A 17,688-nucleotide genomic window follows, 5' to 3' on the forward strand; every position below is an offset into this window, starting at 1 on the left:
CAACTGTACTTACTGTGGCTGACTGCTTCCCTTTCAGAGACTGGGCCCACCAAACACCCTTCATCTGCTGGTGCGGGATGTGAAGAAGGTGAGCCCATCCCCCCCACCCCCCTTTGAACCCTCTGCTAGTATCCATAACTAAAGTGGCTCTTAAAAATAACCTTCTGTTTCTAATAGGCATCATCTCCTTATTTAGGATGTAGGAATATTGATTTCTTCTATTCACAGTAAGAGTTTACTTACAACACTGAGAAGAGAAGAATAAAGGGCCAGGGAGAGGGATGGCTGTAAAGCTCTTGAACGCATGAGAACTGAACTTCAGATTTCTGGAATCGAGTAAAGGATGCAATATGAAGTTCAAGTTTGTTCCAATACACACAAATGCCCACTGATCCTGGCGCATGCCCATGCCCAAGACTCCTCCTACCACACTCTACACTGACCCATCTGAACGTGGGCAGCCCTGAGAGACTATATCCTGCCTGGGCCACACCTCCTCACATCCACAGCACCCACTCTTTCTCATCTTACCTCATCACCCCTGCTCCACCGCTCGCTCGTACGTCACCATTTCCTGGAAACCCTTACCTGCCCTAAACAACCCGTCTTGGAACCAACAGACCCTCCTTCTCTGAGTTACACATGTTGCTACACTGAACTCTCTAGAGCCTCATCCCTCTCCCCCAGCATGCAGCTCCTCAGAGCAGGCCTACATCTCCTCCTTGCCAATAAGAGATCCTTGTGTCGGGATGCGCTCATTGGTAGAGTACAGACCTATCATGTGTGAAACCCTGAGCTCAATCCACAATGCTGAAAAAAAAAAAGGTCCTATTAGTAAGAAGTATCCAACATGGTCAATGACCATATAATCGGAGCAGAAGAAATACATATTTTATGAGCAAAAATTCAGCCAGTGTAAAAGGTCTGCTTATAAAAAGGAAATTCAATGGATCCTAGGGTGCTAACATCATTTCAGTTCTTACAAAACCAATGACATGATGTATGAGCCAATCTGGGTTACAGAGGAAAGGTACAATGTGGGAAGCACCATTGGGACTGTGTCCCGGCAAACCCTCTTCCACATTGATTAGATTCAGTCCTTTTATGCTCCTAGCCATGCCAGACAGCTGCTGGTTGTGTTTTACTGAAGATCCAGTGTCACCAGAGTCACTGAATAGCATTTGTTAAGACCTTGGTAAAATATTAAGACCTAGATGGAATGATAAGGCCTAGGTTAAATGTTAAGGCCTAGGTAACTGTTACCTGGCTAGCCTGCCATTTGGTGTTGTTACTAATATTATAAGGAAACTTTCTCATGCCTGAGTTGATTACATATTCTGGTATGTTCTGTGCCTTTGGAAACCAATCATCATAGAAGTCAATAGAACTGCTTTGTAGTGTTACCCATAATAAGCTTGGACCTGAACCAACCATCCAGCAGCTCTTCCTGTACCAGTAGATAAGCCTTTATGGTATTTGTTTTTATATGCTACCCCTGGGATGGACTTCATCATAAGAGAGGCACTTGCACAATATAAGAAACTACTTGAAATAAGATTTCCATTTTGAGTGAGGGTCGAGTTAAGTTTAAGTTCCCGAGGCCTCCTTGGGAACTGACCTATCTGGCAGAGACATATATGTGGGTAACTGACATTCTGGTTGGCAAGTCCCCTGCCATAGAAGAATACCCCAACCAATGGGAGCAGGACAAGCGTACAGCAGTGACATGCTCTTGAGGAAATCCCCTATCCCTAAATCTTGATTGGTGGAATCATTTCTACCAATGTTTGTAGATTTTAGGCTCCAAAAGCACTATAGGATCTTGTCTCAACATCACAGCCAGCTTCTGAGTCTGGGCTTGTGATGCTGATTGGTCAGCCAATCGTGGGGCGTGTTCTCAATAAACGATCTCTGTCTGAGATTGATGTTTGTATGGTTTGTGAGGTGACTTCCAAACCCCGGCACCATTTAAAGCTTTCACTGGTGAGGCTCCAGTCCTAAGAAATACTCTGGCCTCTTACAGGTTTCCATGAGACTCACTACTTCCTCCATGAAACTTGGCCCCTCCCTGAGGCTAGTCCTTCGTCTGCAAGGGCTGATCAAGTGCATGTGTCATCCAAACACATCTGCCGATAGTTCGTGGCACTACTCCCTCCACTACCATATACAGCTACAGACCACTCTGTCTGGCCACGAGTGTGCCATAGACTATAATGGTTGGCTGCCTAACTCTTCATTCTCAATGGAAGCCAGTTTCTGGGATATGATTTAACCTATCGTTCTGGTACATCATATGGTAACAGAATGAACATTGTTGTTATAGTAACAGCCAGTTGCTCCTGGGATGATGTCCTCACTGTGAACTCCTTTTCGTACAGAGCAACCTTCCACCTGACTACCACATCAGCCTCATCGATATAGGACTGGTGTTGGAGTACCTCATGGGAGGTGCCTACCGCTGCAACTACACTCGGAAAAGCTTCCGGACTCTCTACAACAACTTGTTTGGCCCTAAGAGGGTAGAGCTCAGCAGACGTGCAGTGTCCTGTGTGTCCCAGAGTGACATGTGGTTCCTTGATGTGCATCCCCACAAGCCCACCTGTGCAGAATGCAACTTTTCACCTCGCCTGTCCCAAAGTATACCACCCTGCCTCTGCCCTGACACCGAAGGCCAGGCCTCCTAGCTTTCACATGCAGCCATTCACATCCCCTCTTAAGACTGGGCCAGGGGGTTGGGGATTTAGCTCAGTGGTAGAGCGCTTGCCTAGGAAGCACAAGGCCCTGGGTTCGGTCCCCAGCTCCGGGGGGGAAAAAAGAACAACAACAACAACGACTGGGCCAGGCAGTGCAACCTGTCAAGCATGTCTACCCTCCCTTCCTTCCCACAATAGCCTTCCCTCTGGTCCCCAAGCCTCTGCTCTCTCAACCTGCTCTCCCACTGGTCACTGGAGCTCCTACTGTCTTCCAAATCAAGGCACAAGAAGAAGCATCCTTTGCCCACAGACGTCCGGAGCTCCCTGCTGTTCAATCACAGCCTACCTCATTGTACATCTGAGTCATCCTAGGCAGCTGCAGCGAGCCATCCCCACCCTACATCAATAGACCTTATTCCTCCACCAAAGTCAAAGTGACGGCCACAGTGCTTCTTCCTCCAGCCTGTTTGTACTGTGACCCTCCTTTAGTTCTACCTACAAGGAAGGCTGTGTCTGTCTGTCCTTCCCAACTGACTTCTGTTGACAGAAGCAGTTTTCATATGAAAGCATTGATCCACCTGGATATTCTTATTAATTAATAGAGATGCAAAATATTTAAACTTATTTCTTTTCCTGCTTCTTTGCTATGCAGCCAAAAGCACTTAAACTCCTGGGAATGGAAGTAAGTAGAACATGTTTGTGGTGTTTATTTATTGTCATTCTGTGGAAGCCTTTAGATTTATAGTAACACAAAATTGAGTAATGTTTTCCATGAATAAATATCTTGTACAATTCGCCAAAATCTTAGATGAGTTGGCTGAATCATAAAAAAGCCCATATACCTTTACAAAATTTAACTGCTTTGTGCATGTGCACATGTGTGTGTGTTTGTGTGTGTGTCCTGTGTTTTCCTGTGTGTGTGTGTATGTGTGTGTGTAACCTGTGTTTTCCTGTGTGTGTCCTGTGTTTTCCTATGTGTGTGTGTATGTTTTCTTATGTGTGTGTGTGTGTGGCCTGTGTTTTGTGTGTGTGTGTGTGTGGCCTGTGTTTTCCTATGTGTGTGCATGTGTGTGTGAGTATGTGTGTGTGTGGCCTGTGTTTTCCTGTGTATGTGTGGGGGGGCTCTGTTTTCCTGTGTGTGTGTGGCCTGTGTTTTCTTGTGTGTGTGTGTGTGAATGTGTGTGTGTGTGTGTGTGTGTGTGGCCTGTGTTCTCCTCTATGTGTGTGGCCTGTGTTTTCGTGTGTGTGTGTGTGTGTGTGTGTGTGTGTGTGTGTGTGTGTGGCCTGTGTTCTCCTCTGTGTGTGTGACCTGTGTTTTCCTGTGTGTGTGTGTGTATGTGTGTGTGTATGTGTGTATATGTATGTGTCCTATGTTTCCTATGCATGTGGGTGTGTGCCGGTCCGAGGTTGTCATCACGTTTTCCTCGGTTGCTCTCCACTGTAGTTACTGAGTCAGGAGCTTTCACTGAACCTGAATCTTGCTAATCACAACTACTCTACCTAAGCAGCTTGGCTTGGGGAAATCTCCTGGCTCTGCTTTCCAAGCCCTAATTACAGGCTGCTATGACAGCCACCCAGCTTTTACATGAGTTCTAGGGATCTGAACTCAGTCCTCACTCTTCAGAGACAAGCACTTTGTTCACTGAGCAATCTCCTCAGCCCAAGATTATCATATTTAATTTTTTTCTTTTCTACTGAGAATCTCATACATGCATATGTGTTTTAATCAACCAAATCCACCCTCATTAATCATTAACTTCCCTCCAACTCCTCCCATATCCCGCCCCTTTTCTTCCCTCAATGTAATACTCTGCTCCCAGTCCTGGTTTTGGTTTATTTTTCATTTCCTGATAACAGACACTGGGGATACAAATTCATTCAGGCTTCCTGTCTTAACAGAGTTGAACTTGGAAATTTTTGTTTTCCTCAAAGTTATTTCATCTAGACTCTCAAGTTCACATTTACAAGCTTTTACATAACATTCTAGCCTCTTTTGCCTGTCCAAGAGCCTCCGTGACGTGCAATGCTTATTCTGAGTTGTCTTTTTAATTATATTTTATTTGTGTGTGTGTGCGCGCGCACACGTGTGCACACACAGAGACAGAGAGAGAGAGAGAGAGAGAGAGAGAGAGAGAGAGAGAGAGAGAGGCATTACACACCAGTAGAAGTCAGTTCTCTCCTTCCATCAGGTAGGTCCTGGGAGTTGAACTCTGATCCTTAGGCTTGGCAGCAGACACCTTCTGGGCCACTTTTCCTATCTCCTGAGTTTTAAATAATGCACATACATCCCCACCCTTCTCTCCCCCTCCATCTTATTTTTTGAGACACAGTCTTTCACTGAACCCAGACCTCACTGATTGGCTACACTGGCTTGGCCACCGGAGCCCAGGAATCCTCGTTTCTGTCTCCCTGTGCTGGGGTTACCAGTGCATGCTGCTTCAGCTGGCTGGCTGCACAGTGTAGGGACACAGACTCAGTTCCTCATGCTGCAGAGCAACCCTATTACTTTTGTTTTGAGGCAGAATCTCACTCAGTTGCCCAGATTTGCTGTTGACTCACTCCGTAGCCTAGGCTGGTCTTGAACTTGCTGACCTCCCTACCTTGGTATCCAGGTGAGTTAGTATTAAAGTCCTGTGACCACCAGGCTCCACTTAACACTGTTTCTATCAGTTTCTAGTTCAGCTACATCTTGCAAACAAGTACGGATGTTCTGCTGTGTTGGAATATTGTCCTTGAAGAGACAAACAGCGACTTCACCTTTCCTGTTGTGCTATCTGTATTTGGTTTATGGGAAGTTTTAGGGGGTGTTTGTTTTGTCTCCTCTGTTAAAGCCCTCTAGGAAAAAAAAAGAAGCTGCTCACCCAGTGGGATAAGTTATTCAAATAGCAACATTCCTTTTCAGTTCACTTTGTTTTAAATGCTTTGCTTTTCATAAAAAAATACGGGCCTTCTCAAAGGAGTCAGTATGCAGAGTGACGACCAGAGCCTGGCTTACCAAGTCTCTTAGCTGCTTCTGACACGGAAGTCTTCCCCTCTTTTAGCTCTGGAACCATTTGTTGTCCATTTAGGAGGGACCTTTTTTTTTTTTTAAAGTGTGTTTCTCTCCCCTCAGGATGATGAGCCCCCAGCCAAGGGGAAGAAGAAAAAGAAGAAGAAGAAAGAGGAGGAGATTGATATAGATGTGGACGACCCCGCTGTGAGTCGGTTCCAGTATCCGTTCCACGAGCTCATGGTATGGGCCGTGCTCATGAAGCGCCAGAAGATGGCAGTCTTCCTGTGGCAGCGTGGGGAGGAGTGCATGGCAAAGGCCTTGGTGGCCTGTAAGCTCTACAAGGCCATGGCCCACGAGTCCTCGGAGAGCGAGCTGGTGGATGACATCTCCCAGGATCTGGACAACAATTCCAAGTGAGTATCTTGAGGGAATCCGAGGACAAGGCTGACTACTGTCTGGCGCTCTCCACCCTGAAGGCATGACCGCTGCACTTCTCATGTAAGGACCACGTGGTTGAGGCTTACTCATAAACAGCTTTGCCCGTCAGGTCTGTCAGTGTTTTCACTGCTGCCCCTTTGGCTTTTTTCTGAGTTGTTACTGTTTTAGTCTGCTGCCTTCTTATGCATATGATCAAAGAAACATTCACAACTGCTGCATATAAACTGGGTGCTGGATGTCAGGAGGACTTGTGGATTTTAGAAAGGGGGGTAGAATTGGCTTTTTCTCTTCGTGTAGATTAGGCTCTTATGCTCCAGTATGGTGGACTTTCTGTTTAACTAGTTTCTCCTGAGAGCAGGCCTAGCCAAGGAGAGCAGAGTACTGACAGGGTTCAATGCCAGATTTCCTTTTCTCCTACCAGAGGAGAAGTTTTACGTTAGCTGTCACAACCTGGCCGGGTGGGTCCCAGGACTTGATCACATTTTGACTTGGTCACAGCAAACGCTCAGCAATTCATGGGTTATAGCTCGTTTCCTAAGCCCACCCTGATTCTGCAGACACGTCTGCTACAGTGAGCAATGGTTCTGAGTCTGCCCATTGCCCCTGCAGTCTGGGGACAGCAGTCTTTCCTGTGATGAACCGAAGAAGGGATGCTGACTTCCAGCTTGTTCAGGGGATTGTCTGTTGTTGGGAGAGACAACAGCTCTCCCAGCTCTTTGCAGGCTTGTCACTTGACAGACTGGAAGTCTGGAGTCCAGAAATGACTTTACAGGCACATGTGCTCGAGGCAGCTGAGCCGGGCAGCTGTGCCAGCATCTCACAGCTCAGTTTGAATTCCTTCTGCTTGTGCTCAAGTGTCTGTGATTTCCAAATGATTTGCTGGTTTCTAAGGATTGGAACCCAAGGCTTTAAATGCTTTTCTCTTGGGTTTATTTTACTTTATTTTATGAGTATTTTGCCTCTCTCTCTCTCTCTCTCTCTCTCTCTCTCTCTCTCTCTCTCTCTCTACCATGTGCATGCATGCATGGTGCCTGAGGAGGTCAGGAGAGGATGTTCTGATCCCCTAAAACTGGAGTTACAAGTAGTTGTGAGCCGCCATGTGGATGGTGGGAACTGAGCCTGGGTCCTCTGCAAGAGAGACGAATGCTCTTAGTCACCAAGCCATCCCTCTATCTCCAGAACCCAATGTGTTTAAGAACAGAGATGTGTTCATCTGCCTTGCTTTTCCAGATGTAGTCCTCCCTTCAGCTTAGGATCAGGATCAGAAAATGCTGTACACTGCAGAAGCTTCAAGGGACAAGCATGGCCACTTTCCCTCCCTCATCTCCATCTTCATAACTGTTACAAAATCTCGTAGACATGGAGAGGCAAAACCAGAGAGGAGAATGATAACTATGTGGCCATATTTCAACCACATCCCATGACAAAAAAAAGGGGGGGCAAAGGAGCTGGAAATGGATATAGCTGTCATTAAATATTGGAAACAGGGTCATGAGGAAAAAAATAACAAACCATTCAAAATTCATCTGTGTCACTTTCCCCGTGCCCCTGACTCCTACACTTTCCCTGCTGCGGTTCCCAGTTCTGTCTTGCCACTGGGCTTCGTAAACTCTGTTTGGGCAGACAAAACGGGTGGCATTAGGCTATGAACTTAGCCTCAGATGGGGGCCTCAGGCTGGGTGAGCAATGAAGCAGGCTGAGGCTGAGGAGACAGGGATTCCCAAACTCCAGGGGTTCAGTTGTTGTTGGAAACCTCATGGAGTCTGGAACCGGGGCTGCCATGGGCCTGCAATGACCAACCTGAGGTGGGCAGGGGTGGGGGTGGGGGTGGGGGTGGGGTGGGGGTAGGGTGGGAGGGATGGATGACTCCAGATCAGCTTAGCTGTGAGTGTCCTGGAGCATGGAGGGACCTTCTGTGGGAGAGACATAGGTGTTAAGGCTCTATGTGGTGAAGGATTCCCCCAACAGCAGTTCTTGACAAGACAGACAGCCCTTGTTTGCCCATACTGTTTATTCATTATTTGCTGTGGAAACACCTTACTCATGGTGGACCAGAGGTTAAATACCTTTTACAAAAAGCAATGTCTGAGAAGGGAAGCTTATTGGCTAAATCCTTGGGGTGGCCCATCTAGACACTTCATTAACACAAAGAACTCTGTGCTCTAAGCTACAAGACTAGGGGTCACAATTCTAATGCAGGGTGTCATGGTCATATGCTCCAGGAGGGAACTGGGTCAGGAGTGGATAAAACATCTACCAGTCTCAGATATGAGAATACTAGGGTTTCTGAATCCCTTCAATCTTCTCAGTGTTTGTCTGGTGACACTTACCCCACACTCTGCCATGAGCAATCGGATCTCTTGCTCTGGGCCTATGACAACTACACTCTGTCTCATTGCACAGAGAACGTTGGGTTATCTTGTCATCAAGGCTTTGTTGAAGTCTTATACAACACAAGAAAAGCACATGGCTAAAATGTTTGGCTTATATCAAATACATGGGCATGGCCAACACCCACCTTTACAATCAGAACCTAACCACAGGTCATCCTGGTGCTCCACATGCCCCACTCCTTGGGGTTCCAGAAGCAGCCATTGGTTACCACTTGCAATCCCATAGATCCTGCCTTTTCCATCTGCCTCACTGTTGTATGTATAGCCCAAGGAAATGGGCTTCGTCTCCTTGAGGTCTGAGGGACATAGCTAGGTTGACCTAAAGTTCTGTTGCAGGAAGAGCAACCAATCCCCTTCCAGACCAATCATGGAGCCTGCTACTTGCTGCCCCCTCCTCTGGTGGCAGGTCTTGAGAATGTACAGTGGACCTCAAAGCCACTTTCAGTCCTATGTTCTGTGTCTTGTGGCTCTCCGAGTTACCATGGGCACATATATTTAAATACATACAAACTGATAACCTCTATGGTTTCGTCACCGCCGACATCTTCTTCCCTCCAGGGATTTTGGCCAGCTCGCTGTGGAGCTGTTAGACCAGTCTTACAAGCACGATGAGCAAGTGGCCATGAAACTTCTGACCTATGAGCTCAAGAACTGGAGCAACTCGACCTGCCTTAAGCTGGCCGTGGCGGCCAAGCACAGGGACTTTATCGCTCACACCTGCAGCCAGATGCTGCTGACAGACATGTGGATGGGAAGGCTTCGCATGAGGAAGAACCCTGGCCTGAAGGTGGGTGTGCTGTGGCCATCAGGCTGGGATCACAGGGAAGGGGGACACTGGGCCGAGCTTTGTACCTGCAGCTTATCCCATTTACAGTGGTCCTACAGTACCCGAGTTCACGTTCCTCCATTTCAATTACCCCATCACCCACAGGCTGAAAGTGTCAAATAAAAAAGTCAAGAGATAATCAGTTCACGGGGTTCCTCTGCTTGTTTGTTTGCAAGGCGGTCAAGGGCTTGTGGTAAATTAGATGAAGACTCTGCCCCTTGCTTGAGCTGCATTCTGAGCAGCACAATGAAGTCTCATACAATCACACTCTGTCCCATCCACAACGTACATCATCTGCTTGTACAGTATATCTGCAATGTGTTCTGCTCCTACCCATCAGTCGTCTAGCACATATCTTGGTTACCAGATAAACTATCACAACACTCCAGTGCTTGCATTTAAGTAACCCCCAAGTTCCTTACTAACAGTCTTAAAGAGGAGAGACCCCCAGGAGACACCGCGATGTAAAATGTATGGCGCATTAGCTCTGCCACTAGGTGGCGATGCTACAGGACATGTAGACAACACAGAGGAAGCACAGGCCAGCACTGTTTCCGCATCCACTGGTGGTTAGGGTGGATAAGGAAGTCACTATATTCCCCCGAGTAACCCCACGAAGGAGACACTACAGTAGTTCTAGCTTTACAGATGAGGAACTCAAAGCTTGGAGATTAAGTTGCCCAAAGTCTGAGCTGCTCAGTGTGGGACAGGAGCTGAGGTGACGTGGTCAGATACTCCAGTCTCAGTACAGCCAGCATGCCTGCCTTACAGAACTCTTGGTACAGCCTGTGTTTTCAGCCAAAGCCCGTCATGCTGATCACACTCTCCAGACAGGTCACCAACTTACGATTAAAGCACAGATCCGGGGACTGGCTCGATGGCTCGATGGTTAAAACCACCCTTGAAGAGGATCCAGGTTCCATTCCCAGCACCACAACAGTTAACAAATGTCTGTAACTGCAGTTCCAGGAGATCCAATGCTCTCTTCTGGCCTTCCCAGGAACTGTGCGCACATGGTGCACAGACATACATGCAAACGAAACACCCATGTGCGTAAATTAATCTTAAAAAAATCAAAGTACAGATCTGACCTGTTTCTACAGTATTTTAGTTGACAATATCTCCCTTACACATGGCTTGGGAGAGAATATGAAGCAATGAAAATGTTTGAAGAAGATAAATTGGGAGAAAAATTACTGTTAGCAAACTCCTAAATTTATCTTGAGAAAAGTTTTTGAAAAAACGACTATCCAATGGTTAACTATGGTGGTTCAATGGGATCTCAATGAGAATAGAGTCTTCACACAGCAGGTCCGTGTCACTTATCTGGAATGTCTGGGGCCAAAAGCGTTTCCAGTTTCCTTTTAGGTTTGGAATTTTTGCACAGACCTAATAAGCTATCTTGCAAATGGTATTCAAGTCCAAATGCAAAATTAAGTGTTTCGCGTTCACTTTATTGCACAGTCTAAAGATTCATTTAATTTGCTATTTCTAGGGTGCCTGGGTCTTGACTATGGCTCATTACATTAAGTGGGGTGATTTCCCACTTATCTGTGTTAGGTTAGAGTTTGGAGTATTAAAAAGGCACTTGTCGGGGCTGGGGATTTAGCTCAGTGGTAGAGCGCTTACCTAGGAAGCGCAAGGCCCTGGGTTCGGTCCCCAGCTCCGAAAAAAAGAACCAAAAAAAAAAAAAAAAAAGGCACTTGTCCTGTATGGCACAGTGACTAGCAGAAGAGAGTCCACCTCTTAGAAATACAGACGCTCTGCCTAGCTATCCAATTCTACACAATGCACAAATTTGCTAGATTGGTGCTGTGTGTGGCCTTGGATATTAACAAATATAGTTTGTCTTCAGAATGGCAAGATCAAAAAGGAGTTAAAGAAAACAGGTCAAGTGTGACGAGGGGAATGCTGGGTCAGCATCACGAGTCATTGGCAGCACCGAAGCCTAGAAGGCCCCAGAGAAACAAGGCCTTTGTCTTTATAGTTTTGATTGGAGAAACATTTAGAACCTGGAAACTTTTTAAAAACCTGATCCAGCTGTTTAAAACACACGAGGAGAGGCAGGGATGCAGTTCATTGGTATAACACTTGCCTAGCTTGCCTGAGGCCCTGTGTTCAATCCTGACATGGCAACAGAATAACAAGTCAAATGCACAAGGAAAGCAGATTGTCTAAAAACAGGCACAGAGCCCCGCCCGGACTAGTGGGGCTCACCTGTGATTCTGGCTTCCCAGGAGGCTGAGGCAAGAAAGTTACAAATTTAAGACTTGCCTGAGATGAAGAGTGAGTTTGAGTCAGCTAGGACAACTTAATGGGCTGTGGGTGAATCAAAAACAAAGACAGGACTATAGACTGCTCAGCGGCAGAGCCCTTGCCTGGGTGCAGGATGCCCTAGGTTTAATCCTAAATACTTCAAAATTAAATATAAAACAAACTAGACAAACACTGAAACATTGCTTTCAACATACGTATCTCAAAATATTAATAGAATGAGTAAGTTCCTGTGTTTACAACACCCATCAGCCCCTTCCCCATGCCAAATTTATGCAACTGAGTGAGAGGTATGGAGACTAAATAAGCAGAGACTTGATTGGACCTGAGAAGGTTGTATTCAGGAAGAACAGGATGGGGATGGGGATGCTTCAGTCACTCAAGCTTGCGGGCTTAAGTTTGATTCTCCAGAATGCATAATTTAAAACAATGTCAGGCATGTAGTCTCAGTGCAGGGAGACATCACAGACCCGTCCCTGGAGTTTGCAGCAGATTTTAACTGGTGACTTCCAGGGCTGGGAAAAACCCTGTATCAAAAAACAAAACCAAGTAGCTGTTCCCATGAAATGACACCTGAGGTCCTCTGGCTCCCGCATGAGCTCATATACAACGTACATGTGCACATGCATACACACGGGGTAGGGGTGGGGGTGGGGAAACAACTAACAGATAGATTGAATGAACAGCTAAGAAGTCCGCAAGTGTCAGGGATGCAGATTCAGGGAAGCAAACACTGCCGAAATGTTGACGGTCCTTAACAGGAAAACAGATGGGGAACTGAAATTTCCGGGTGAAATTAAAGCCACACACACAAAGTTAAGGTTCAGGTTTGGTTAGGCTTAAAGTTGGAGTCGTTTTAGCCATCAGTGGAGCATAGAGAAGCACCTGATAAAACAGCGTGGAGCGCTGAGTGTCCTTTCATCTTCTGGGCTGAGTCTCATGAGCCTCCCAGCTCTAAGTACTCATATCCTCATCACATTCAAGTACTTTTATATAAAACAAGGGTGCTATTAGATTTTAGTTTAGTCATGTACTTGCTTTATTTGGGTAGTTTTGTTTTGTGGTGTTGGGATCTACTGCAGGGATGCGTCCATGCAGGCAAGTACTCTAGCTAAGCCTCTTCCCCAACTTACCTTCATGGAGATTCAGTGTTAGATCGTAGCCTTTTAGAGCCTTGATTACACACATTATTGCTTGTCGTTTCTCTTTTGAACAACAACAACAAAAAAAAATCAGTGGCTGTTTTTCAAATTTCTCATGATTCTACCAAAGTACTCGGCACACAAAGTCATGGATCATTGGCGCAGGAATGAACACAGTCCAGGCTCCTATGCAACTGACAAGTGTGGACAGTCTAATTTCACATTTCACTGTATACTCAGCCCTCCAGCTCCGAGGATTTCATGTTCTTGATATCAACCAAGCACACACCAAAAACCTCTTCAGAGGCTTCCAAACTGGCTTAGTGGGTAAAGGTGCCTGAGGCCAAACCGGTCGGCCTGAGCTCCATCCCCAAGAGCCACAATGTTGAAGGACAGAACCAACTCTCCAAAGTTGTACTCTGGTTTCTACAAATTCACTGTAGTGTGTAATATGCACGTGCTAGATGGGTGATGTGTATGTAATAAAAGAAAACACTATTTGTATATACATCTGAACTGAGAGAGTATAAGTAATTCTCCCCTCTTTAATCCCCTAAGCAATACAGTATGACAGCCTTTAACCCAGCATTTACATTGCATTGAGTTAGCCACTATCTAGACATGATTCAAAGCATGTGAAAGGATGTGTACACGTGATATGCAAATACTGTGTCACTTGATGACCATAAGTATCCATGGGTTTGGTATCAACAGTTGGTGAATCAGTAGAGTATCCTCTAGGTCCACTATACATGCATATCCAGGAAGGATTAACTCAAGAGACCTGCCCAAAATGTGGATTCCACCAGTCTGCAGGCTACCAGTGGGTGAAATAAAAGGAGAAAGAGAAAGCCCACAGTACAGGCTCAGTGGGGTGGGGATGCCCTCCTCTGCCAGGATGTGGGCTGCTTTGCCCTCCTCTCCCCTCCCTACTATGATGAGTTAAAACAAGTCTTTCCTCCCAGAATGAGATTTCTTAGGTATCTTGTCACAGCACACAAAAAAGTAACTGGCAGAGACTAGATTTTCCTAGAATCACCACAGCTTAAAACTTGGTTTGTTCCTCCTGTCGCAGGTCATCATGGGGATCCTTATCCCGCCCACCATCTTGTTTTTGGAATTCCGTTCATATGATGACTTCTCCTATCAAACATCCAAGGAGAATGAAGATGGCAAAGAAAAGGAAGAAGAGAATGTGGTCAGTGGCACCCAAGGGGGTCACGTGGCTCTCATTTTCAGTGTTAGGTTTTGTTTTACCATGGATTTAGAAAGCTTGCTACTGGGACACTTGGAGAATTTTCTCTTGTTAAGGCTACTTTGTGCTGGAAAGGCCCACCTGCAGACCACCTGCCAGGTGTTAGAGATGGCCTATTCACACCTGCAGACTGCCTGCTAGGTGTTGGAGATGGTCTATTCACACCTGCAGACCACCTGCCAGGTGTTGGAGATGGCCTATTCACACCTGCAGACCACCTGCCAGGTGTTAGAGATGGCCTATTCACACATGCAGACTGCTTGTCAGGTGTTGGAGATGGCCTATTCACACATGCAGACTGCTTGTCAGGTGTTGGAGATGGCCTATTCACACCTGCAGACCACCTGCCAGGTGTTAGAGATGGCCTATTCACACATGCAGACTGCTTGTCAGGTGTTGGAGATGGCCTATTCACACATGCAGACTGCTTGTCAGGTGTTGGAGATGGCCTATTCACACATGCAGACTGCTTGTCAGGTGTTGGAGATGGCCTATTCACACCTGCAGACTGCCTGCCATATACTATGCTGTTTTCCAGGATGCAAATGCAGATGCTGGCTCAAGAAAGGGGGATGAGGAGAATGAGCACAAAAAACAGAGGAGCATTCCCATTGGAACAAAGATCTGTGAATTCTATAATGCGCCCATTGTCAAGTTCTGGTTTTACACAGTAAGGCCCTCCCTGATGATTGCCCTTGCCCTGTACTGAGAGCTACAACGGAGTCGAGACAAATTTCAAAAGGTGTCCAAAAGTTCATTAAGCTAAAAACAAAACTAGGACCAGTCGAGGGCTTTAAAATTAGATCCTAATATATTGTCATACATATTTTAGGTATGTAAGAATATTGGCCATCTGAGGCCCCCATGACTTCATGAAGCAAAATATCCATATTCTATCTGCTTAACAGAAAGGATTTTTAAAATGCTGTTAGTAATTAAAACTTAGGGAAGTTGTATTTGGTTTTAAGATAAACAAAGTGTGGGGCTGGAGAGATGGCTCAGCAGTTTAGAGCACTGTTTGCCCTTCCAGGGGTCCTGGGTTCAATTCCCAGAACCACATGGTGACTCACAACTGTCTGTAACTGCAGTTCCTGGGCATTCAATGCCCTCTTCTGGCATCCACAGAAGGCACATGGTACTTAGACATACATGTGGGCAAAATACCCACACACAAAGGTTTTTTAAAATAAATGTAAGAAAGTGTTTTTAAACAAAAATGACTAATGAATTAAATAACAGACTCACAGATTCCCTTTTCCCACTAAATTCACCTGGATATTCAAAGAACATAGCTTGTGTCAGCTTTGGCACTGTAATACACACCCAAACTGACCGACCTATAAAGAGAACAGGGTTCTTTCAGCTCTTGGTACTGATGTTTCAGTATCTGTCAGTTGGTCCTGGTGTTCTTGGACCAGGGGTAAGGTAGCACACTGTAGCTGGGAGTCTGTGGCCGAGCAGAACCACACTTCCCACAGCTGTGGAACAAAGGAAAGTAAAGAGGAGGTGCTCTAGAGTCCCAACATTCCCTCAGAAGGCCCACCCCCACTGAACTCCTTCTGGGCCCCAGCTCTTAGGGCTGCACCACAGGCTGGGAGCAAAGTGTTTAACACATGGGCCTATGGGAGCATTTCCAATAGAAACAACAGCAAGGGTGAACGCAGGTCATAAACACACTCAGAGTTAAGGGAGACTATCTTCTCGAAAGCCCTCACCAACAGATGTGCTTGGAACCAGCAGGCCATTTTCCAGGCTTCGGTCTATAGTCCTTTGAGAATGAGGCCCGCTGCTTACAAGAGTAGGACAGGACACAAGAACAGATCGGAGCAGTCCAGAGTTGTGCCTAGGGGCATGGTATTTTGGGCACAATGCCATTTTGAAGAGCCAGCTGCAAAGAACCTCCCTCCAACTGTGCCCTTTCCCCATGGGCCTCAACTCGTCCCCCACCCCAATTCTACCCCTCTCCTTGTCAAAAGATAATTGGTTGTGGCCACAGAATATCACAGACCTAACACTGGAAATGGGGGGAAGAGGGGGTGGGGAGAGATCTTAGGCCAGCACTGTGGGCCTTTGCAGAGAATTCATCCACATGGCCTCTCTTCTAACTTCTCAGTTGTCCATCTACAATGGGGGAATTTAAGAGCAGGCTGGGTGAGGCAGGAATGCTAATTTCTGCCATTTTCCCAGAATGTCATAGACACCAGCGAACTCCCAAAAGGGCTCCTGGTAGAATATGATTCTTGCAACTTCATATCAGTCTGTCAGAGCCTGTACCAAAGTGTAGGATGTCCCCAAGCTACCTCAGTTTCCGCACCAGTGACAAGCATGAAGGGAGGGTATCCTCTGAGTAGGTCGGTCTGTGGGAAGAAAGAAGCCTTCATGGATGAACGCTATCCCCCAAGACATGCCCGCCATCTTCTCCTTCTCCAGATCTCCTACTTGGGCTACTTGCTGCTGTTCAATTATGTCATCCTGGTGCGGATGGACGGCTGGCCTTCACCCCAAGAATGGATCGTTATCTCCTACATTGTGAGCCTGGCACTAGAGAAAATACGAGAGGTGATTATTGAAAAGGCTCGTCTCACCCCCGACCCACTACTAACTGCTGAGTTCAATTTCAGATGCCAGTAACGCAGAGTTTTATGAGGACGACGGCTCCCTGTGTGAGGCATCGCCATTCCGGAGTCATTCTATTTGTTTGTTTCGGATGTATACGCCCCCTCTCTTTCAAAACATGAGGCAAAATAAATAAAACTAGGTTTGAGTGCATAAGTGAGTTTGAGGGCACGTACCAAATGCTGCCAGCCACTTGAGTTGAGCCAATAGGTTCAAGTGGGCACAGATTTTGGCTGTCTTTTGAGACCTGAGAGTTAAACTGGAGGGATACCTGAGATAGAACTTTTTAAAAGGTGTGTGTGTGTGTGTGTGTGTCCATCCCGCGAATGTGCATCCAGACCCTCGCCTGCGAGTGTGCTTGAGCATGCGTGTGCGCATCTGTGTGAATGCACCCATCCATGTGGGTGGACTTGCCCATGATGGTGCAGATTGGCTTCATTCGATCCTTTCTCCACCTTTATGCTTGAAGCAGGGTCTGTTAAACGAGCCTGAAACTGTTGGACTGGCTGCTGAGAAAGCCACTGGACCCCTCTGTCTCTGCGACATTCCTGTCCCCATCACAGCGCTAGGGTTATAGGCACACACCACCATGTCCAGATTTTACATTCATTCCAGATGTCTGAACTCAGGGCCTCATGCTTGCCCAAGAGACACTTCCCACACAGATCCTCCTCCCCAGCCCTGGCATACAGACTGTAACTCAGGACTTCAGGTCATATTGTGCACTTGCACAGTCAGTCTCTTGTTCAAGGGGTGCACGGAAGCAGGGGAAGGAGGCCAAGAGGAGAAGGAGCTGAACGAGGTGTGGCTTCAGAAGGAAGCACTCCCACTGAGAGAAAAAACCTGAAAGGGAGAGGAGTTTCTTACCCACCTCAGTTGTTTGGCACCAAGCACAGTGGTGACTCCAATTACCCAAGGGCAGGCCTCCCAGAACGGGGCAGGTGTGGGCCTCACAGCAGCACCTGCAGCAAATGGGTGGCATGCCCACCTGGTGAGAGGCTCCAGGGAACCTGGGCGGGGCCCAGAGCATCTGCTGCAAGCAGAGGGGCCCAGTTTCTA

The 17,688-nt window shown here is 46.8% G+C and overlaps 1 protein-coding gene across 2 annotated transcripts in view; it reads left to right on the forward strand.

The window, feature by feature from the left end:
- Positions 1-17,688, forward strand: part of Trpm1 (transient receptor potential cation channel, subfamily M, member 1) — a 115,609-nt gene that overhangs the window by 71,188 nt on the left and 26,733 nt on the right. For both annotated transcript variants that reach the window (NM_001037734.1, NM_001037733.1), the window contains 8 exon segments: positions 38-88; positions 2,379-2,519; positions 3,346-3,375; positions 5,806-6,098; positions 9,075-9,303; positions 13,834-13,956; positions 14,552-14,683; positions 16,444-16,572. In NM_001037734.1, the coding sequence (NP_001032823.1) occupies positions 38-88; positions 2,379-2,519; positions 3,346-3,375; positions 5,806-6,098; positions 9,075-9,303; positions 13,834-13,956; positions 14,552-14,683; positions 16,444-16,572 (1,128 nt within the window).

Source organism: Rattus norvegicus, chromosome 1 (genome assembly GCF_021556685.1).
Source record: "Rattus norvegicus strain SHRSP/BbbUtx chromosome 1, alternate assembly SHRSP_T2T, whole genome shotgun sequence".
Classification (NCBI taxonomy): domain Eukaryota; kingdom Metazoa; phylum Chordata; class Mammalia; order Rodentia; family Muridae; genus Rattus; species Rattus norvegicus.